Here is a 24,899-nt window from a genome sequence, read left to right as displayed (position 1 = left end):
AATATGATGATTTTGTGCAATTTTCTGACCTAAAAGTTTTTCCACATTAAAAGGGGGTGAGCACTCACAAACATGTTAAACCCAATCATAATCTTTATGTGCCCGTCTCAAGTCAGGAGCCTGTTAGTTCAGTGGTTGTCGTTGGTTCATGTCTGTCCTATTTTATTTTCGTAAATTGTTTTGTTACACATTAGGCCGTTAATTTCCTCAATTGAATTGTTCCTATATTTTAATAGCCAACCATACAATATGTTTTTACTTCTTCTCATTTTTGAAGATCGTACGGTTGCCTATAATTGCTTACATCCACTTCATTTTAACTTTGATGGATTGCTGTCTCATTGGCAATCATACCACATCTCCTTATTTTCATATAAACTGTTGGACTTTTCTTACTTATCACGTTTACTTTCTAAACGTTCTCTCTATTTAGTTTAGATTTCAAGATAATGACAAAACAAACGCAAACAAATTACACAAATTGTATCTAATAACCATTATACCCTTAAGGGGTCACCTTGCATCCTTGGTTAAAACAAACAAAAGTTAGATCTCGTCATTTTAATTTTTTTCCTCGACATTTTTTATAGAACCGTTACGATTCATGCTTGAACGGTTTTTAAATAATTGACAATTATACATGTAGTTATCCATTATTTCTGATTGGGTCATTATGACCCAATACGCAAACAAATACACTATGACCGATTGCGGTCAAGTTTGTTTTGCAATTGATCTGGTTATTTCACAGAAAAATGTTTTGTAAAAGTTCTAGTAAACGAACGACGACAGACAGCTGACGCAAAGTAAAATCAATAGCTCACAGTGGCACGTTATGGAAGGCGAACTTAAATAGCAAACATTTAGGAAAAAGAAGAGTCCACGAAACACTACACAGAAAATCAGAGGTTGAGCAACAAGCATCTTATTTTGAGAAAGAGGGCTTTCCAGGAGCTCCAGTATAGCTAAGCGGTTCCTTTTTTGTTTTACTATATATATAGCTAGTGAACGTGAGCTAGTGACAACGTGTCATGTGACCTATTACAACTACAGTACTGTATTGATAACGGACGACGGGTTTGATGTACAGGTTTCCAACCCTCTAATTGGGAAATTTTCTACCTTTTATCCTTCCGATTTACTTACATAGAGGATAAATTGCATGAAATATTTTCCACTGAACGTTTAGCAAGCACATATTGTGAAACCAGTCGTAATTGGTAAATTATATAGATATTCAACGAATAATAGAATATGAGAAATAAAGGTGAACAATGCTATATTTAGAATTTAAAATTCCATAAATGTACAAAATATATTTTGCACGCATTGGTTATTTATTTATAAATTGTTCACCTGTTTCGATGAAATGATACGCTTTGTGACGTCACATGACCAATCTAATTTAGCGAGAAAACAGTATGGCTGAGGAACCCAGAAAATCAAGTAAAGAACTTGTAAGTGTTTTACATTAAATCTTGATTATTCCTATTTTACATTTGATTAGCGGTACAAACAGTCTTTTATCGAGCATCCTACATGGCCAATATGAACCCGGAAGTTGAAGATTAAGAGGTAACCCCTATTTTCCTTTGATTTATTTCTCATCAGGGTCATTTAAAATATAGTAATTTTGACTTACATTCATTTAAGAATTGAATGATAATTTCTGTAATTATATTAGGACGTAAAAACGTTGACTGATTCACATGTTATACAATTCTCGGATCATCATTTTTACAACCATATACAATTACAGAAAGAGGCACTCAATTCTTAGGATAACATTTATCGTGAATACTACAACCAAGAAATTGCGTGCTATGTCTATTGTTTCCTTTTTTCCCCTATGAATTCTTGTGACGTGGTCAAGGAAATGACTCACTCCGAAATCACGGACTGTTATTAGTGTTGCATTTTATTGGAAAAGGAAATCTAAAAATCTAAATTTAGCCAGGACTGCCTCCCTATTTTTGTATGCCAATCAGAATTGTCTGAAACAAAATTGTTTTACATTGTTATTTCGGGCCTTTTGTAGCTGACAATGCGGTATGGGCTTTGCTCATGTTGACCTATAGTGTCGATTTGGTCTCTTGTGGAGATCGAGTTGTCTCATTGGCAATCATACCACATCTTCTTTTTTTTTTTATATGAAATACGTATTTGTGTGCTTTGTTGTTGCTGTGTAATATATTTGTTTTTCGTTTATTATTGTGTACATAAATTAGGCCGTTAGTTTTTTTCGTTTGGATTGATTTACATCTGTCATTTCGAAGACTTAATATCAGACTATTGAGTATGAACCTTGCTCATTGTTGAAAGCCGTACAGTGACCTATATATTTGTTAATTTCTGTGTCATTTGTGTCCCTTGTGGAGAGTTGTCTCATTGGCAATCATACCACATCCTTTTTATATGTCGTCGCTGGGCTTCTAAAATGTTGTAAATTACAAATTTTTCAAGAAAAAAATATCTCACAAACAGGCTTTTAAAATTTTGGCAAAATGCATGCTTCCAAAATGTCGTATGTGAACTTGAACATTTTTGTAAATAGCAGAGAAATAAAAACTTTGACATTTCTGGATTATCCAAGAACTTAAATTATTTTCACAGAAATAAAGAAATGTACAATTATGTTTTACCCAAAGCCATTCTACAACGATTTTCAAGTTTTCATACAACATTTTGGAAGCAAACTTTACAAACAACTGACATTGGCAATTTTGTAATATGTCTTATTTCACACATTTTGATTGGTCTTACTGTATGCCATTTTGTATACCAAAGATTTCCTCCCGCCCAGACCATTGGTGTCAAAAAACATTTTTAGCCAAAAAAGTCATATACGACATTTGAGAAGCCCAGCGACGATATGTAATATTATCTCCGTTGTATTCTCTATTATGAAAAAAATCCAGAAACTGTTGCTGCAAATGATGAAACGACAGATCGCATTGGCCTTTATTAACTCCAAACGACATAATACGGACTGAGTCCTTTGGCATCTTAAGAATGTGACGTCACATGTATAATACCGTAACGCGCGCCTAACGATGTCAAACATAAACACTAGGCGTATTTATACTTATGCAGAGTTGAAATATTGGCAACAAGAAGATTTCGATTTTTTTAAGAAATAAAATACAAACAAAATCGAAGTTCAAAATGTTGTATATATCGTTTTGATATTGAGAGGGTCGAAACCAAGAAAACAAAATTCAGAAAGATTTTGGCCAATATCGAGTAATTATCCTCAAAATGTATATGAAGAAGTACGCATTGTCTTTTGATACAATTTATTTTGGTTTCTTTGTTTTGTTATAACCTGATTTGGTGTTGAATTGTTCAAAAACTGTAATTTTGAATCAATGGTAACATTTATTTGAATAGCATTTAGATTTTAAGAAAAAAATGTTATACATATTTTAGGAATTACATACTATATATTTATAACCTAAGGGTACCCAAATTGCACCTATTTTGACAGTTGTTTAACCTACGTTTATTTATGCTTCAGACAAAAGTTTTAATTATGTGTTTATTTTGAAGATGTATCATTATTTACCACAAGGTTTCACCAATTTAATTTTGAATCCATATGGAATCATAGAAAATTGGTCTGAACTGACCTCCAAACCATCAATGATTTTGTAATGAGGAGTACCCAAATTGCATCCATGCTTAAAATAATATCATCCAAAGTCGAATAACAGATCTTTTGTTTAATTTCTTCAAATATTTTGAACAATTGGATATTTAGTCCATGCTAACTCTTCATTTTTTAAGAAATGGATACTTGTTAAATATTGTATTTGCTAATTTTAAAAAGATGACGTCGCATGGCGACGTTTCCGTACATTTTGGTTTTTTTTAGTACACACTTCATCTGTTGATAAATACTATGAACGTTTTGTGCATGTCTTAATATTTTTACCTTTGTAAAGACGTGCATAGTACCAAATCATAAAAATACAAATTGTTGAGTCTCTAGGAAATCGTGTAAGATTTCCGCTGCTTTTTTTGCTAAATAGGTGCAATCTGGGTACTCGGTGCAATTTGGGTACCGTGAGGTTATATAAAGACTCTAATGTTCAATTTCCATGCAGTAGTACTAGACAACTTTTATACTTTGATCCTATATACGAATCTCTAGTAAATATCACGTACATTGTAAATATTTGAAACAAAAAATAAATATGGTTTTAAGACAACCTTGGGTGCACAATATTTACAATTGTTTTGTTTTTAAACATTGTCACAAGTTGCTACATTTTTTATGGTATAAATGTGCCATTCCTTGCAAATAATTTTATTAGTTATATTATTATGGTCCCAGGTTGATATAGAGTACGTTGTCAGTTGTTGTATCGTGTTTTTTTTTCTTTAATTTCAAATAGCACCAAACAATGGATTTGTTTGCAGTCTCTATTTGATCATTCGTAAATGTAATATACTGCACTGTCTTGCATGTAAACAGCTCTATCGAGAAATGCACCAAATATTGACCGAACTACACATGTATGTTCTTCCTTATTTTCTCTGGCAAATTTTATTGCGAGTTACATATCTACAAGAAGATGTGTGAAATATTTGCCACTGAACGTTAAGAAAAGCAACTATCAATCAATATGAATGCAAGAGTGGTCATTAGGTTATAGAAATTAATAAAACTATAGAACATAAAATACAAATTTGAAACACTGTACCTTCGTCATTTTATTTACATTATATTTCTATTTCAGGACAGGGAGTGTGTATTTTCACCAACATGCGGCAGGAACATTTGTATCGATGGCTGTACTGCTAAATGGATTAAAAATGACCCAGGAGGTCGTTTCTTTATTGACAAGTCTTTATCTCCTGACGAAGAGATTATTCTAACATTCAGTGGAAAAGGTCATGCTGAGGTTGGGATTATCTCCATAGATCCTATAACAATAACAGATGTCAGTCACGTGGGAAATGTAAAAGAACTTACTGTTATACAGACGGCTAGAATCTACAAGCAAGTAGGAACAACCAAAATAAAAAGATCCAAAGAAGGGGATAGAATAATTACAGAAGCTGAGAACAGAAACTCAAAGTCAAAAGTTGATAAAGAACAGACCATCTGGATTACAGTCAATATTTTATTTGGGGACCTCAAAGTCAAAATAGGTACGATTATACATACATTATGTAGTATAAGAAGGACATAAGGGTTATACTGCAATGAGACAGCAACACAACAACACATGTTATAAAGTCAAAATAAGTTCTTCGACAACAAAAAATATGTCAATACATTTTTTCAATCTTTTAAATTGCCCCAAGTCTAGGAAAGTTGCAATATGATTTAAATATAGATCATGTGCTTTGCTTTCAAAAATCTGAAACTCCATCGTCGGTAGCCAATGGTTACGATTCAGCCCCTCCTCTCCGGAGGACTGGATCACAACCCTTGCCTAGCGAATCTTCGAAATGTTTCATAAAACAGAAAAAAGAAATAGGAACAGAGAATTGTCAGATCCATGTAAGGAAAGCATGAATCTGTATTCTAATCAGTCTGGACAAATTGTGAATAAATTTCAAAGCTTTTCATTACACAATAATGAATTTTTAAAAATTGTAATACTAGTATCATTACAACCAAATTACGTTGTGAGTGCCATATATATAAGGCCGGTATGGATTGAGGTCCTTTATTTTTGTATTCTTTGATATTTCGCTCATAATGTTTTATCTTAAAACTAATGGTTATTTTGTAATTACTTGAAATTATTCTTTTCTGTTAAAATTTAAAATATTCTTTATTATTTGCAGTTATTCTTCATATTTTAGCACCCTTCAATTCTCTATTCTTTATTTTATTTTGCTATTTTTTTGTCTATTCCTTATTTATTTTCATCTTCGCTAGCCAAGGGTTACGATCCACTCCCATTCTCTTCACTTGTTGCACAATAAACACGTGGCAATTGTTTACAAACACTTTCTACATTTACACGTGATCATGTTAGAGGCGCATTTTGATTGGATGCAGCGAGTTTCGACTGCTACCAATAACAATCCTAACCTTGTGTCTCCGAAATTTTATCTCAATCCACCAAGGGTGAAGAGAACGGAAGTGGATCGTAACCCTTGGCTAGCGAAGATGATTTATTTGCCCATTATTAACTATTCTGTAAACCTCATCCACACCCAAATATATACCGCAGCCATATTTTCTGTCCGTCGGTCAATAAATTCCGTGACATACCTAAACAGCTGTAGTATTTTAAAAGGGTAAATAATGAGATTTTTACATGAAACATTAGGATGACTTGTATCGTGTAAGCGATTTTGAAGTCTGCTGGGTAATATAAATATCTGTTTGACGATAGTATTACCCGCTGTACATTTAATTGTTTTGTTAAATAATTTCATGTTTTATTCGGGTCTTTATTTTGTTCAGTTGAATTGTCATTGTATATATATACATAGACAGTGACTTCCTGTTAGTCGATACTCTCAGTACATCAAATAAGAATACCCAATGACCATGACGATGTGTAACAACGAGGCGGTTATTGTTTTACATAACATCGCGTGTAACAGTGGTTCTTCAATGATAAAAACAGCAATAACAATAAACTTATATCTCCACACAAAATAAATACCATAGCAAACATCTTAACAAAAGTAACAGAGAAGAGTTTTATAAAAAGTACGAAAGGAGCAAATGAAGTAAAATCTTCACAACCGGATATTTCGTTCTAAATCATCCTAACTGGTAAATGGAAATAATTGTGTGAATTATGTGAACAAAAAGCGCACTACATGGGCACTGGATAAAGGGCAGTTATTTAAAGAACGGCAATGAGTCAGCTGTTGCAGACATTTTTGTTTCTTCTATATCTTCTATATATAAATATACATTCTGCAGTTGTCTGTTATATGGTCGGGTTGTTGTCTCTTTGACACATTCCCCATTTCTATTCTCAATTTTATGTATGCATCATGAAATCTGGTATTATAAATTAAACGTCTAGTCTAGGAAACTGTGTTCGGTCCTTGCTAGTTTATGTGTAAAATGTGTGTGTATACTTAGACCTATAATGGTTTACTTTTACAAGCTGTGACTTGGATGGAGAGTTGTTTCATTGGCACTCATACCAGGTTAAAAGGAAGTAAATAAAGATGACTGGCGCCACCTGGATTTTACATCACCTACCTGGATTTTACATCCAAGATAATAGGTAGAAGTAAATTTATTTTCTGCTGCCTTGGTAATTAGAAATTAAAATTGAAATAGTGAGAAATGGGTGTTGGCCATTGGTGTAGAAATAGCGAGAAATGTAGAGAAAACTCTCTGTGACAAGCAACATTTTCTGTGCCAAATTATGCAAGGGGTGTTCTTCATTCATACTATTTCGAAAATTCCGGAACCGTTGAGTACCCTTAAAAAATGCCATTTTTCTATAAAAAAAAGCTGCGGCACCATATGTGTTTGACCATTGTAATTACACCCAAAAGTGTTGATAATTCAGAATTCGAAATTTTTTTCAATGGATCTTTGATGGTGAAAAGGCAGGACCAAATAAGGCTACCATTGTCGCCTATGTAAATAATTACTTCCTTGTAACCACCACATATTCTTATAATTATGGTTATACTTGTTTTAAATTTGAATAAATCGTAATCATATTTCTATTTTTTTCAGGTTCTAAAGGCTTTAAATTCTCGCCCAATAAAGGAGAAAATATTTCAACGAAAGATGAATGTGCAACTTTGAAATACCCATATTTATGTGCAGTTTGCTTTGTTAAGAACCCTATAAAACGTGGGGAGACTTTATCTTTTCAGGCCGACGATATTAATAAAGTCGGACCAGCATCGAAAAATTGTAGCTTTAAATTAGCAATATCGAAATCCAACCCAGAGGAATTTATGTCAAGCGCAGATAAATATTGTGATATTACGTCACTGCCTGTTATCCATTTCGAAAAAATTCCGACAAAATGTAAAAATGCAATTCGGATAGAACTGACAACTGAAGGGACTGTTGAAATCAATTACGAAAATGATACAATTAAAAAAGAGTTATACACTGAACAAGTTTATTGTGTTTTTGAGTTAGGCAGAATCGAACTACGGTGTGAACTTAAAGAAAGAAAAAATAATGAAAATATTGTTATACCAATAGTTGAAGATGATACCGAACAGCAAACCTCGATCGACCAATCAGATGTACCTGACTCTGTATACAAGAATAGTAAACGAGAACTAGACAAAATAAGACACGATGCTGAAGAAATATCGATATACAGCGATGATTATAATCCAATATTTGAATCCAGAAATATCGAAGGCGCAATTACCAGTTCGGAGAACGAACCAAATATTAAGTACACTAGTGAATCTAAATTCAAAACAACTAGACTAGGAGTAGTCGATTACTCCCTTCATGATAAAATTGAAAGTCTATCTTCAAGGCTAGTTTTAATAGAGGAAAATATAAATAAACTGAATATAGGAAAAGAATCAACCATACAATCATCTGAAATGCAAGATCTAAGGTCTGAAATCAAAGAGATCAAAACATTACTTACTAAGCGCCCTAGCAACGAAGAAGGCGACTCTTATGCATCTAATGATCTAAACGTAAAATCTCAATCAGAAAACTCTAAACCATTACACGAAATAATACGAGAACATTTCCAAATGCTTGTGTCAATGTTAGAAATTAATTCAGTCTTAGACTGTCTCTACCAAGCTGGTAACATAACCATGGAGGACTTTCAAAGGTTAAGACAATTGTCTAAATCGGACACGGCAGAAGCAAACCGTGAACTGCTTTTTACCATATCACGCAGACAAAATCTTGATACAGAATTTCTTGAAGACATTTTAATCAAATCAAAACAAGATGGAATTTTGGCTGTAATGTTTCCACACAAATATAATAAAAAGTTACCTAATTGATTTTAAAAACAAATTGTAGACTTGATAACATGGGAAGATGTGGTATGATTAATAATGAAACAACTCTCCATTAGAGATCGAATGACATATAACATAACAGTTAACAAGTCACCGTACTACTATCGTTCGATTAAAAAAATTAATACGGGAGTCACCCCTTTATTTTAATGCCGAGATAGTCCTGTGTATGCATGCCATAATTTCCACTTATAAATGTAAAAATATTGTATAGATTTTCCCTGGACCTAAGTTAAATCAAAGTATTTGTGCTTTGTTTATAGATCAAGGAATTGTATATTTAATTTAAATATACAATTCCTTGGTTAGATATGCAATACTAGAGAAAATGTCTCAAAAAGGTTGATGTACACCAAGAAGGGAATTAAAACCTATTTTGAAAACAATTCCATATACTGGTTAAAAAAGAGACTAATAAAATTGAGAATTGAAATGGGGAATGTGTCAAAGCGACAACAACCCGACCATAGAGTAGACAACAGCCGAAGGCCACCAATGGGTCTTAAATGTAGCAAGAAACTCCCGCACCCATAGGCGTCCTTCAGCTGGCCCCTTAAAAATATGTATACTAGTACAGTGATAATGGACGTCATACTAAACTCCGAATTATACACAAGAAACTAGAATTAAAAATCATACAAGACTAACAAAGGCCAGAGGCTCCTGATTTGCGACAGGCGCAAAATTGCGGCGGGGTTAAACATGTTTATGAGATCTCAACCCTCCCCTATACCTCTAGCCAATGTAGAAAAGAAAACGCATAACAATACGCACATTAAAATTTAGTTCAAGAGAAGTCCAAGTCCGATGTCAGAAGATGTAACAAAAGAAAATTAATAAAATGACAATAACATATAAATAACAACAGACTACTAGCAGTTAACTGACATGCCAGCTCCAGACCTCAGTTAAACTGATTGAAAGATTATGTTTTCATAATATGAATATCAGGCACAATCCCTCCCGTTAGGGGTTTAGTATCCTACTATCATAAAATATATGAGAAGAACATAACCCGTGTCATGCCAATAACTGTTTTTTTTTTTTTTTTTTAAATAAATGTGTTTAGTTCCGATGCAAAGACCCTATAAATGAATCAATATTAAAGCCAAAATATGCAATTATAACAGTTTTTTTGTCGTTCCTGTTATATTTAGAATTCGGGTAACTCGAATAATTCAATCGCTTTCCGTGTCCGATTTTCTCCCACAATAGGGCTTGAACTCCTTATGATCATTGGCCGCGTCGCCTGCTCTCTGTGAGAGAGAGCCAATCGGCGGCGATCAGGATAATGAGTCTGCGCAACTGTCTTGTAATTGTCTTACCAATCAAGTGTGTTCAATAACACAAATCCGATAATAATTAATTAACATCAATTAACATCAGTTTACATCATTTAGTATCCGAAACTCCTCCTTCTTTAACTGCCAATTTAAATCAAAATTCCCATATTGCATAGCGGTGTGAATTTTCCGGTTGACGGTCTTGATCGAGGAAGACGTTCAGGCGTTAATGTAGCTTTCGTAGATCAGTAACTCGAATAATTACAGCGCCCCCTTACGGTCATTGTCCTCCAATGGAGTAATCGAAGTGATCGTAATATAACGACTGGATTATTCGGGTTAGTAGATCAGCGGAATATAACGACTGAATTATTCGGGTTAGAATTCGGGGGGAAAGTCACTAGATACTGCTGAAACAAAACTAAGTTTAGCTTTACGATGGTTTATATATAACTTCTTCAATAGTGCAATACATTAATTACAGTGAAAGTTCAACGGTAAATATTCCGAAAAGATACAACAAATGGTAATTCCAATAAATGTTCTATACTAAACACAATGAATGTCACTGTCAATGCACGACGTCCATACAGCTTGACCACTGATATCCAACTGTCCATTTACCTAGAAACGATATAAAATGTATTACATAATCTTACTTGTAATAATGAAATTTGTCACGTAATGCTATAAATAAATAATACAATTAAAAACATATATATGATAACAAGAAATGGACAATGCAAGGATTAAAATGGATTAACTTCTTAACATGTAAGCTACCATTTTGGAGAACAATAGTCGCTTGTTTTTACATAAAGTTTGAATTATTACAAAATAATACACAGAGGAAAATATCGCTGTCACACAATCTTTAATGACCTGACGACAGTATCGGAACTATATTCCTTCTTAATAAGTCTGTTTAAAGGTTTTGTAAGATTTTGAGGTGAATACTGACATTTTTGTGCTTTGTAAAGAATATTACCATACAAGATTGGATGTGAAATACCTGAACGTATAAGATGTCTGCATGTTGAGTTATATTTACGAATTATTTCCTTATACCGATGATAAAATTTAGTTAGTGTTTTGAACAGTTTGTGATATCGAAAATCCTGGTGTAATAATTTTTCAATGATATATAAATTTTTCTCGCTAAAATCTAATACGTTGTTACATATACGAGCGAATCGTACTAAACATACAAAAAGGATATTCAAATCATAAGTCGAAAATAAACAGAGAACGTCAGGGTTAAACAAGAAAGAGACCAACAAACAACAGTACACCAAACACAACACAGAAAACTAAAGACTGAGCAACACGAACCGCACCGAGACCGGGCGAGGGGAGGCTAAGGGTAAACTCAGGTGCTCCAGGAAGGTAAGCAGATCCTCCTTTTGAATAATTATTTCCGAAGACCGTAGCTTAACTTGTCTTTGAATTTCCAGAAGTTGTAAATGAGTAGGGTATGAGTGGTTTGAAATTTGGAAAGAATACAAGCCATTTAAGAGTATCATGGTCGTCATTTGATACTCGGAAATAAATGATAACATAGTCACAGTTTTGCGATTGGATCGAAAAGTATTTTGCAAGGAATCTTAAATGCAGTATGTTTTAAAAATCTGTAAAAATAAAACATGCGTCGTTTTAACAAAAGTCGGAAATTTAAATGACCAATAACATATTAAGATGAAAAATAACCTTCTTAAAAGAACAATGAGTGACAAAAATGCTGAGAAAGTTGTTAAAATAAAAAAAAGATTTGGAGTCCATTCTGATCACATTCTAAAGCATCAACTATAAAACTATGATATTTGAAACTGAGTCGAAAGTGTTACTTGATATTTCTTCATGATTTCTATTAAATCAACACGAACCCAACCAAAAACTGGGGTAATCTCATGTGCTTCAGAAGGATAAGCAGATTCTGCTTAATATGTGGCACCCGTCGTGTTTTATATTTCTATTTTGTATTTGTTTCAAGGCAATATAATATTAGTCATCTGTTTGATTTCTTCAAGTGCGGAACCTTTGTGACTAAAACATTACTGAACATCGTCATATAGTTTAATTTGAAAACTGGTATTAACATGCGCGTCCGATGAACCTTTTCCTTGTCAATGGATTAATCCTGGCTTTTTTGTTGAAAGTACATGCTATTCCCTCAGTTTTTATAAGTTACGTTGATTTGTCTTTAAATTTGCTATATTTGAGCGTCGTTTAACTACTATTGTCAAATTAAAATATTTACTGAAGAAAGCATTGTTTTGAATACATTCCGATATACATAGAAAATATACATGAAAGTACAAAAGTCTTGTTCATAAATATCAGGGAATAGCAGGAACGACCAACATCACCGAACAGTACAACAGAACATCAACTAATACCCTTCTGACTGCTCCGAAAAGACAAACATACAGAATAGTGCTCTTTTATCTTATTTTTACAGTTTATTCGAATTCTAACATGTTTTATGTTGTGACAATCAATTTCGACTAACAGCTCCAAAATATCCTTAGCTGTGTCATTTTTAAAATGTATATAAAATTCCTGATGACAATATGAATTGATACTATAGTATCTATTTGAAGTGACTTATAGGTCCATTGGGTGGGGTGTAATTTAATTGAAATATTTCAATATTGTACATATCATGTTATACACAATGTCACTATAATAAACATAGAGAATAATACATGTCAAAATCCGTATCACATGCCGTATCACCCTCGACCAATATCATCCCTTGGGCCTAAAGGGGCCCTCGGGCTGATATTGGTATCTCGGGATGATACGGCATATGATACGGATTTTGCAATGTTTTATACGCGTTATCATATATTTTAACAGGAGAGTATATATATATGAACTGCTTTCTGATCCCTAGCACCTGAGTTACCTTCAGTTCTAACTGTGTCTTGTTCCAAAAGATTTAAAAGAACTGCGCAATTACTCATCTGAAACACCTTTGTGACCTCCTTACATGTACATTTTGCTAGCTGTTTTTTTTAAACATTTTGTTTATTATGTTTTTTCAGTTGGAAAGCAAGTCCTTCGATACGGCCGTTGTCGTCAAGCTCTATCAGCAACAATAGCAGGGGGAATTAATTAGGTGGCGCTACAGTCGTCCGTAACGTCAAAAAGTCCGCCAAATCAATCGGCTAAAAGATTGACGTTTAAAGTATTTTTTGCAACTTGTCATGCTTTTATTTTAATTAAATTCAAAAATTTGTAGGTTTTGTGACCAATATAATTTCTTTACGACATACAAACATTACAAAAATAGCTTGTTATTGCTATTCCTTTATCCTGTCCGTTCTAAAAAAAAAAAAAATAGCCATCTTTTTTGTTCGCCAAAAAAAATCAATTTTTCATAATTTGACGTTTGCGTATCCAAATACAGAAAAGAACGGTTATAATCTTAAATGAAACCGGGAAACCTATTTCAAATTTATACACTGTTTTGAAGCCATCATTTTTTACTTTTATACATCAATTTTAGTGACCACCAGCCATGTCAATTTTTATCTGGTTTTAGCTACGTTTCTACTTCAAAACAGTAAAGTTTAACTTCTTTTCATTGGTACCTGTTTCAAAGTGCTCTAAAATACTGATTTTATTAAAGACATGAATGAAATTTTGATTAAAAGTTGTGGATTTTCACAATTTCATACGATACTTGCATTTTAAAGTAACTAAAACCCCTTTTGATCCCCTACACAAATTGACGGTGACATTGTTTTCTTTTTTCAACATACGTCATGTAACGTTTATAACAAAATATGTGTCAGGGTCATGTGCATAGTAAAAATTTACACATTGGAAAAGTGAAACAACAAACAAAGATCTTCTTTATTGCGTTAAAAGCTAAACGTCTTGGAAAATTCTGACAGATCCGACAAATTATTGATAGCCTAGATCTATGTATGGATGGACAAAAGCACAAAAATAGCAATAGAAAATGCATTGCAAAGAAAATTCTGTAGGAAAAAAACATATGAAAAAAGAAAATGAAGGTCAGTTAATAAAATCTTGCTTATATTATTATCTCTTTACTTAGTAAGCTATATTCAGGGCCATTCTGGTAATAAGAGCAAAAACTAGCTTATCAAGCCAAGTCGGCCAAACAAGAAGTTTATTCATAGAGATGTGTTCTTACAAAATTGAATTTATTCAAATGGCAAATTCTTGTCAAATTTAAGCATCTTTGATCATTGCACAAAATTTGTCCCACCAGTTTCATTTCATTTCCTATTACTAGTATTCAGGTAAAGTATATACACAAAACTTTGTTTATAAATATGTAATTATTTAAAGAAGCTGATACAGCAACCTGTTTAAGAGAAGAAGCCCCATTTTTTCCAAAAAGTTTACTTTCATAATCTATAAAATACCCTGAGAAATAAGACAAAGGGCTACTGTGCAAGCTAATCTTATAGTTTAATTTTACAATAATAATGATTCTGAAATTCAAAATTGTGTCACTTTCACTTATAATTTAAAGCATATTTTTTTACAGAATTTCTGTCAATATTTTTGGTATAAAACTTATAAATCCCTTTTTTGTATTTTACTGTTCAACTAAGAAACATAGGCTTGAGTTTAAAGGCTCTCTTAATTTGAAGAAATTTGTTGTGACTCTTGGTCACACTTTAAAATATAAAATATATATGATCAGTACTATTTATTTAATAATTATATCAATTTTCAGAAAGATTATTGAAATTGTATAAACTATGTTTTATTGCATAAAATATAATCAGAAGTGTTTATAAAAAAATTCTGCTAGGAATGATCCCACATATTAAAATTACATGTAGAATATTTCATCCGCCAGATCTAATTTCTTTCAATATAGCTAGGTTTTTAATTTTACATGTATATAGGTGTCATTATCCACATTTCTGAATTGTTTTTTTTTTTACTGCAGTAATATTTTGTCTTTTAATATTTGAATTTAGTCCTTCTCTGAAAAATAGGGGGAAGTATCTCTTCTTTATATTATCATAACATAGTTATAAATCGAGTTTCGTTTATTTTCTTTCTAATTTTTGTAGGAGTAAACTCCTTTTTTAATTTTTATGCATTTTGCTGGGTTTTTATTTTTGACTGGTGATATTAAGGGGAGATAACCACTTGCACAAATCGGCATAAAAACCACCGCTTCGGTTTGAAATCAATTTGACGTTGTCATTTTTAGTTTCCTCGTAAATATTTAGATTTTTCGTTCAGGAGACTTGACAATTTTCACCCAAACTCCAAGTTTGCAGATAAAATAAAGAATAAAGGACTTTGATTTGATGGGTGAGCTTTGACGAGAATAAACTATGGATACTCAAGATTAGTTAGGTCAAAAAGTTTTTATTACGACAATAGTATTCAGTGAGTTAAAATGAGGTTTGTCTCATCCGTTTTTTTACTGAATTTTCACGGTCACGTGACTCTATTGTTGCTGATAAACTTGGGGTCAAACCGTGACCTGCTTTCCAACTGTTTTGTGTGTTTTTTTATTGTATTTCATTGAGTTTTTTGTTATAGTTGCATATCGTGTGGCAGAAAATATACTCGACGTTTGTGACGTCACATGCCAAACAATGACGCCATTCAATAAATTGCGTTAGCCCAAATGACAGTTCATTTAGGACCCATTTTGAGGAAAGATATTTCTTGAGGAACTTGCATAAACTAAAACGGACTTAATAAAAATGAAAAAAAGAGTATGGGTGTGATAAAGGGTAGGGGTGTGATGAAGGGAATGCTACAGGGAGCGCACCAAAGTTGCGCGATATGGATATAACAGCAAGCTATTACACTAAATCCATTGGATGTTGGATGTGTACGGATTGATAGTTTAGTCTTAGATGCATGATTTTTTTTATAAGTTGTTAGTGGCTTTGAATTAGCTGTCAAATAACTGCGAGTACTCTCAGATCTGTTCATTGTGTCTTTTTGTGTCGGGATGTATAAGTACCCGACCACGTCCATTTGTATTTTTGTCCATCTGATGAGTTAAGCATTTTTCAACTGATTTTTATAGTTCGTTCTTATGTTGTACTGTTATACCACTGTCCCAGGTTAGGGGGAGGGTTGGGATCCTGCTAACATGTTTAACTCCGCCACATTATTTATGTATGTGCCCGTCCCAAGTCAGGAGCCTGTAATTCAGTGGTTGTCGTTTGTTTATGTGTTACATATTTGTTCTTCGTTCATTTTTTTTTAATATAAATAAGGCCGTTAGTTTTCTTGTTTGAATTGTTTTACATTGTCTTATCGGGGCCTTTTATAGCTGACTATGCGGTATGGGCTTTGTTCATTGTTGAAGGCCGCATGGTGATCTATTGTTGTTAATGTCTGTGCCATTTTGGTCTCTTGTGGACAGTTGTCTCATTGGCAATCATACCACATCTTCTTTTTTATATTTATCAAATATTCAAAAGTACTGTATTTACTTCTAAATATATGATAACTATTTGTATTGTATTTATTGTCATATTCCTAATGTTCCGTTCTGAAGTCAGGAGCCGATAGTGGTTAGTGGTTGTCGTTGGTTTGTGTCTTCCTTATTTATTTTTCGTTTATTGTTTTAACATTACTGATAATATTATATTTTGCGTATGTTTTTTTTCCACATCTTGTCGTGCTAGGGACTGCTATAGCTATAGGTGACTATACGATATGAAGGTTGCTCATTTTTGAAGTCCGTACGGTTATTATTTACACCCACGTCCATTGGTTCAAATAGTTTTTCTTTTTAATCATACATATATTTACATTTCATAGAAAACTAACGCATGGTCGAGATATATACTGTTTTAAAGATTACTAATAATGGACTTTTAAAACTGTAAAGTTAAGAAATATATAAAGACGAATAAATAGAACGCTATAACACGTTATATATTAAAGATGATGAACAACGTCAGTACCTAGAATCAATTCTTAAAGACAATTGTTACTTTTGTAAAGTTGCTACGGATTTTTTTTAATACTATCTTCCGAAGAACTGTTTTAGAAAAAAAGAATGATACACCGTTCGATATAAAAGTGACGTTTTATAAAATCTGTGTAGCAGCTACAAGCTCTAACATACCGAATAAGTAGGAAAATGTATGTCCCATTTGAAGGTGAAGTTTGAATAACGTTGCTAAGCGGAGGAAAATTTACAAGTAAGATATGCTTTCACTGAGATGACCACTTATGTTAAAATAAAAAAATACAATTGAAAAAAATTGGCTCATGAGATTCATTTTTGGTATGTCGTGGAAATAATAAATATACATTAATGCATATCTTGTTACATTCATTTAACTTCAAATAAAGTTTTTTTTAACAATGGTTTGATCTTTTTCATTTGATTCTTATCGTGAAATGTTTGAGAATGTCCATTATAGGAGTTGCTATGCAACCCCCTTGTGGATGGTCAGCGATTGCCATTCCGATACAACCTCGAACTGGACTCAGCACATATATACACGTGCCTGAGTCACCGGGCTGAAACGGTATACTCGATACGTAAAGCTGATTGTAAACTCTACGGGATGTTCTTTTTACAGCCATATTTTGACCGGTCTTCTTCAGAAATGCTTGCTGCATATGGACATCCCCTATTATTGCTGAAAATCTACTCTGTGTATTACAGAATATAACTTCATGAATAAATCTGTCAAGATCCTCACCATTTCTGCGGAGATATTAGGATCACAGTTCTGTTCAATTTTCATTTTGATTGCATGTTCGTCTGGGGGAACTTTTAAAGGAATTAATGGAAGAGACTTGAAAACATTTTTCACATTTGTTTTAATTTCGTCCAGAATGGCCTTGCTGTATGAGTCCTCGATTGATTCCAAATCAATATTTTTATCTTTGTTTTCATTAACCTCGGCTGTGTTGCTCTTCTGAAGTCCGGAAATAGCGCCTACGCAGAAAGTATGTAATATTGGTTTTAGTGTGGAAAAGCATAGAGGTCTATAGTCCACACAGCTATCATTTACATACTCAGACTTCATGGCTGTAAAATATGATATGTCAAAAAGGGTACAACATCACCATTAAATAACTATAAAATATACAAATATTAGATATATTTCGGATAACAGATATCCTTCTTCAATAATAGCACGATGTCAAATGAATCATGTCAATATATTCAAACTGAGATACTTTTTCTAAATCTTGAATTTATACAATTTAAGCGAACACCACAGACGCTGATACAATTTTAAAATTTCCAAACACGGCGCAAAGATTACTAAGATATGCCAAATGAAAGTAGTTATTTTCGTTGTGAACTGGCACAACTCTAGATTTCCAAAGGTTGTGACAGTTGAGATGTTATAACTGCATTGAGGGCAGTCCTCAAACAAAAAGATCAAAAATGTCCTAACCGATCCAGGATGGTATAAATTAGACAACGGTAGGGCAATTACAACAGAAACTACATATTTAAGCCTCCCAAACGAATAGCAGTCTAATAATGAGGTAAAATAATTGAACGTGGCAACGTACTTATACATCATCCCGAATCAAGGGAAACCTGTAATTTAAACTGTTATTTTAAAAAATAATTTCGAACTGTAAAGCCAGTACTAAATCCGGCGTTGTTTGAAACAGGTGGTCACAGGAAAATGAAGGACTCGTTCTATGTTTTTTCATTTATGCCCTCTGGGGAAACTGTCCGTAACTTTCTTATCCAAAATCTTTCCCGAGCGACTCTGTCGGCCTTCGACCAACCCTCGTTGTGGTCTATGATTGTGATGGTAAGGTTTTTGAGATCAGCTTGTGTGTGTCCAGGTGATCTCAAATGACGACTTACGGGTAGGTCGGGCTTGCATGTGTAGTCACTTCGATGACCATTCATGCGTTTGTTAAATGGCTGCTCTGTCTCGCCAACATACTGCATGCCACATCGACACTGAAGGAGGTATACAACATTCTGGGTTTTGCAAGTTACATTGCAATATATAGTGTACACAGACCCAGTCGAGTGGCAAGTGAATGTTTGAGTATTCAGTATTTGTTGACAAGTCAGGCAACGTCTGGTACCACATGACTTGCACCATCCTGCAATTGAACAGCTTTTATTTGAGGAGACGTCAGCTCTAACAAATAAGTCTTTCAGACTTGCTGGTCTCCGAAAAGCTAAGACAGGAGGATTGGGAAAGATCTTGGATAATTTAGGGTGTTTGGCAATAGTTTGCCAATTGGCACGGATCAAACGTGAAAGGTTATTAAAGGCTGGATTGTATGTAAGAACAAACGGGACTATTTTGCTGCGCTTCTTCCGTTTGTACTGTAAGAGGTCATTGCGGCTGTTATTGTTAGCGCGCGCAAACCCCTTATCTATGTCCAATTTCTTATAACCTCGTTTTGTCAAAAATCCGCGAGGTTCCTGTAACCGTTTCGTGACAGCCTCCTCAGAGGAGCAAATCCGCTTGACTCTGAGAGCTTGACTGTACGGGATACTTTTTGTACAGTGTTTGGGGTGAAAGGTATTGATGTTTATCTGTGGGTTTACAATAGAGGTCTGTTGATATGACACCGTCCTTTATAGATGTGGTTGTGTCTAAGAAAGATATCTTAGAGTCGGAAATTTCATACGTAAATTTAATTGAATGGTGGGCATTGTTTGCATGTCTGATGAAATCATCCAGTTTTTGTTGAGATTCAATCCATTTCATGTCAACATCATCAATGAAACGGAACCAAGACAAAGGTTTGGATAAAGATGCTGCAATAATTTGTTTTTCTAATTTGCCCATGAAAATATTGGCGTAAGACGGTGCCATTTTCGTCCCCATCGCTGTCCCGTTAATTTGAAGGTAATGATCACCATTAAAGGTGAAATTGTTGCATTTCAGGACCAGAGTTAGTAGCTGGACTAAACATTCAGTAGGTGGTTCTAAAATGTTGCGAGAGTCCCATATTTCCCTACAAGATTGTATGCCGTCATCATGAGGTATGTTGGTATACAATGAGGTGACATCTAAAGTGACAAGGAGGGTTTCCGGGGGAAGAGGGTTCATGGATTCCATTTTACGAAGATAATCTGTAGTGTTTTGAATGTGGGAAGGAAGATTTTCTACATGAGATCTTAAATGAAAATCGACGAATTCCGAGTTTTTCTCAGTCGGATGGCCGTTTGCGGATACAATGGGTCTACCAGGGTTGTTAACCTTGTGTATTTTGGGAAGAAGATACAATCGACCAGGCTTGGCATTCTCTGGCTTTAAATAACCAATTGTATCCTCATCTATGTGACCGTCATTGTACATGGTTTGTAACGCAGTGATAATTTTGGAGCTAAACTCGGAAGTAGGGTCATAGTCTAGCTTCTTATAAAATCTCTCATCAGAGAGCTGACGCACTGCTTCCGCGATGTAGTTAGCTTTGTCCATTATCACAACGGCACTGCCCTTGTCTGCTGGTTTTATCACAATATCATCTCGGTTTCTCAGCGATTGTATGGCTTTTTTCTCGTCAGGAGAGGTGTTGTAAAATGACGAGTACTTGTTGCTAGCTAGATGAACAACATCCGATTTGATTTTGTCGATAAATTTATATATATATATATGACAACATTGTAGAATATTTCAAAAGGCTGTCTGTAAAAGCATTAATGGCAATGGTTTGCGCAATACTAAAAGTAATTACAATGTTTGGTTTTATTTTCACTTTTACTTTAAATACGGGGTTCTTTTTAAATGACTGCCGTTTATTTCTGCTTTCTTTGGTTTAAACTTGTATTCCAACATTTGAAATTTTTTAGCAAATTTAAAATTAGACGGCCTCTTTCCTAACCAAAGCAATTACTAAATCATAATAAGGTAATACATAAATGGTTTTTAATACAACTTATATTTTTTTTTATACCTAAACTAAAACAATTGCAACAATATTAATGACTTTGAGTCTTAACCTCCTGATTGTACCTGTTCTATTACCCCATTAATATATATTTCGACTGGCAACGGTAATACTGCTTCTCTGCGAAATATGTTTCAGGGTTTGTACTAACATGCGCAGAACGACGGGTACCACATGTGGCTCAATTTCCGGAGCACTTGAGATAACCCCTTGTTTCTGGTGGGGTTCATGTTGCTCAATCTTTAATTTATGTATGTTGTGTTTTGTGTACCGTTGTTTCTCTGTTGGTCTTTTTTTCTGTTTTAGCCATAGCACAGTCAGTTCATGTTCGACTTATGAGTTTGAAAGCCCCTTAGGTATCTTTTGCTTCTTTTTTAAAGGCGCTCCAAATATAGCGAATGGCTCTTTTGAAGGAGAATATTCATGTTCTTTGCTTGCTTGATTAGATTATGTCAGTAGCATATCTTTTCCGATTACTTAAAATTACATACCTATATCACTAAAGGACAATTGTCGTCCCTGTATATCAACATAATCAGTGTTTTCAATACTGTCTGTTTGTATTTCGACCAAAGCTGCGTCAATGCTTGTTTCCTTCTCATTATCAACTTCGAATGCTATATCTCTAATTTTACCGCATATACGTGGGGATTCGTTTTTACTATATAGCTTCACCTGTAATGTCTTTTCGTCATCAAGTGAAAGATTGTCCGATGCAAGTTCATCCGCGCTCAAAAATACGTGAAGGCATGTCAAAAATGCTTTATCTCCTCGCACCTGAACAAAACCCCCAAGGGTGCCCCTTTTGTACTCATCTGTTCCGACCTGATTACCAACCTTCAGATTTGATAAAAAGTGAGGACTTCCCTCCAAGACATCCGTTTGCAACCCTTTGAACGTGCTTGGAAAATGATTTTCGCCTACAGGTATAAATCCTTTCCTCTTACAGTATAGTTGAAAACACGATTTTTCAATGACCTGGTGTTTCTCTTTTAGAAATCCAGTTGACTTAAATGACGACTTGCAAATCAACGTTAAATTGTTGTGTTCCATAAAAAAAGGTTCTGCATCCACACCTGATATAGATGTTTTATTCGGAAAATGAATTTTACCGCTTAAATTTTGTACATGTTTGAGTATATGACTGCCTTCTTCATTTTGGACGTTTTCGTTAATGATATAATGAATGTCAATTTCCCAAAAAGTGTCTGGTAAACGCGAACGAAATGTATTCATCTCAACATTAATTTGAATTTTGTCGGAACAAAATATTTGTTGTTCTCTGTGACAATTGCATATAAATGCAGGCCAGATATCAGATATATTTTCTCGGATCGATTTGTCGAGACTTAGGAATAACTTCTTCGTTATGAACCAGGCTATTACTTTTGACGTCTCTTTGTCTTGGTTGGTCATTGACACGGACAAACCTTCCAACAGATGATGATGACAGCTTTCCCATTCATCAGTCGTCATTTCAGTCATGATGGTCAGTAATAATAGACATAAGTTCGAGTCTTTGTTTTCAATCACAGGCAAAAACATGTTTATCCAAAACGTAGATGGAAGCGTTTTTCTTTCAACATGATGTGATGTGAACAACAGTTTAGAAAAATCTGATATTTGGTTCCCACTAAATTTTTCTGCAACAATTTTTGAAGGAGTATCTGGAACTAAATTCATAAATGAATTACTTACAAATGTAAATCTAAACGACACAATTGAATTTGACAAAGTGAACTTTCTTAACAAAAGGTAAACTTGTTCTACAACTGCAGAGAGTTACTCTCGAAACTGTCAAGACTTTCAAAATCAAACATATGTTGTTGCGGTTATTACACGTGTTAGAAGGGACTGATTTGCTTATGTCTCAATGTATAATACACACATACGAAAACCAGTATTCAAAGATGTCCAAATCAAATTAAGTATTGAATGTTAATAATTCATTTTACAAAAAATACCAACCTGCATTCTTCATTTCGGTATGTAGTTTTCAGTCAACGTCACAGTTAACAATATAACCATTACATCTAATAATGAAATTCTTCAAATCTATAGGAAAAAATAAGATAAAAATCAAAATCTAATTTTAGTGTTTGTTTTTCAAATTTGATATGCCATGTTCTGTTTTCAGATGTTGTATGGTGTAATAATAGACATGTGTTTAATCGTATGAGAAAGCAAGACCATTTAGGAAACATTATGCATTGTTTAAATAACACATCATACCTTTAATTTGACTGTGCTTAAATAAAAGTTTTACTCAAAATATATGATGAAAGAACAGAGGCTACGTAGAGCCTGCAAATCTAAATGCATCATATGCTATACTGATATGTAATAAACATTTGAATTGTTAAGACCTTTTGGTCCGTTACACTTTTCCTACAACAATCTACTGTTCTACATGTTCTAGATATAAAAAAAACCCTGTTTTTCCGTTACACATTTCCTACAAATATGTACTGTTTTGAAGATATAGGAATACTGCATTTTATGTTTATGTTCTAGTTCAGTAATGTAAGCCATATTGGTAAATAGATAGAAAGTATCAAACGGCTTTTTCAATATCAGACCTGACATAATCAATATAATCCCAAAATATATGCAACTAATAATAGCAACTTCATACCTTTGGAATTGTTCATTTTTGAATTATTAAAAAATTGTATTTCTTTGTCAATTAGGCCGTCAATGAACCATGTTTTGACGTGTTCTACAATAAAACGAGAAATATTTATGATAATGAAAACGTTTCATTTAAAAAATAATATAGAGGTGTTGCAACAGGGAACTCAAATATATCTATACATTATCATTTCATTAGAGGAATATAATGTACAAATAAAGAGAGATGTGGTATGATTGCAAATGAGACAATTAGATTTACCGACGTTCAAATGAAGTTGAAAATATAATTTATAGGCAACAGTAAGGCCATCAACAATGATAAAAATGCAAACCGTATAGTCGACCTAAAAGAAACCCAACTTTGCAACTTACCTTTGAAATTGTCCATTTTTGAATTCTTCAACCTATGCATGGGCCGTCCATGAGCCCTTTTTTAACGTGTTCTAAAATGAAACAAGAAATATTTATAATAATGAAAACGTTTAAGGTAAAATAAAACACAAATATATGAGGTGTTGCATCGTAGAACAAATGTCTAAACATTTTAATTCGATAAAAAAATATTATGTATACATGAGATGTGGTACTTTTGCCAATGACACAATTAAATCTACCGAAGTTCAAATGAAGTTGATAAAATAATTTCTAGGCAACAGTAAGGCCATCAACACTGATAAAAACGCAAGCCGTATAGTCGACGAAAAAAAAAAAAAGCCCAGACAAATCAACTGCTTACCTTCCATATTATCCTTTTTTGAATTTCTCAAAATATGTGTTTCTTTGTCAACTAGGCCGTCTCTGAACCGTTTGTTAACGTGTTCTACAATAAAACGAGAAAAATTTATGATAATGAACAAATATTTCATGTGTTGCAACAGGGAAAACAACTATCTTAACATTATTATTTCAATTGAGGAATATAATGTACAAAGACAGAGTGCTGTGGTATGATTGCCAACGAAACAATTAAATCAACCGACGTCTAAATGAAATAGATGTAAATCAAAGTACAAAACGCATACCGTATAGTCGGCTAAAATATTAAGCTCCGACACAGCTTTGCAATTCCTCAAAATATATTTTTTTTGGTCAAATACATGAAATAGGCCGTATATGAACAAATGAGATATGGTACTATTGCCAATGACACAA

General features: G+C 33.6%; 1 protein-coding gene across 1 annotated transcript; it reads left to right on the top strand.

The window, feature by feature from the left end:
* The first annotated feature begins 1,355 nt into the window (after window positions 1-1,355).
* On the top strand, window positions 1,356-8,947 carry LOC143052394 (uncharacterized). The gene is made up of 3 exons (XM_076225423.1): window positions 1,356-1,457; window positions 4,743-5,157; window positions 7,679-8,947. The coding sequence occupies exons 1-3, from the start codon at window positions 1,422-1,424 to the stop codon at window positions 8,938-8,940; spliced, it is 1,713 nt and encodes a 570-aa protein (XP_076081538.1). The 5' UTR covers window positions 1,356-1,421; the 3' UTR covers window positions 8,941-8,947.
* The last annotated feature ends 15,952 nt before the right edge of the window (window positions 8,948-24,899 follow it).

This window comes from Mytilus galloprovincialis, chromosome 11 (assembly GCF_965363235.1).
Source record: "Mytilus galloprovincialis chromosome 11, xbMytGall1.hap1.1, whole genome shotgun sequence".
Lineage (NCBI taxonomy): Eukaryota > Metazoa > Mollusca > Bivalvia > Mytilida > Mytilidae > Mytilus > Mytilus galloprovincialis.
The sequence above is the reverse complement of the archived record's forward strand: the minus strand, read 5'-3'. Positions and strand labels throughout refer to the sequence as shown.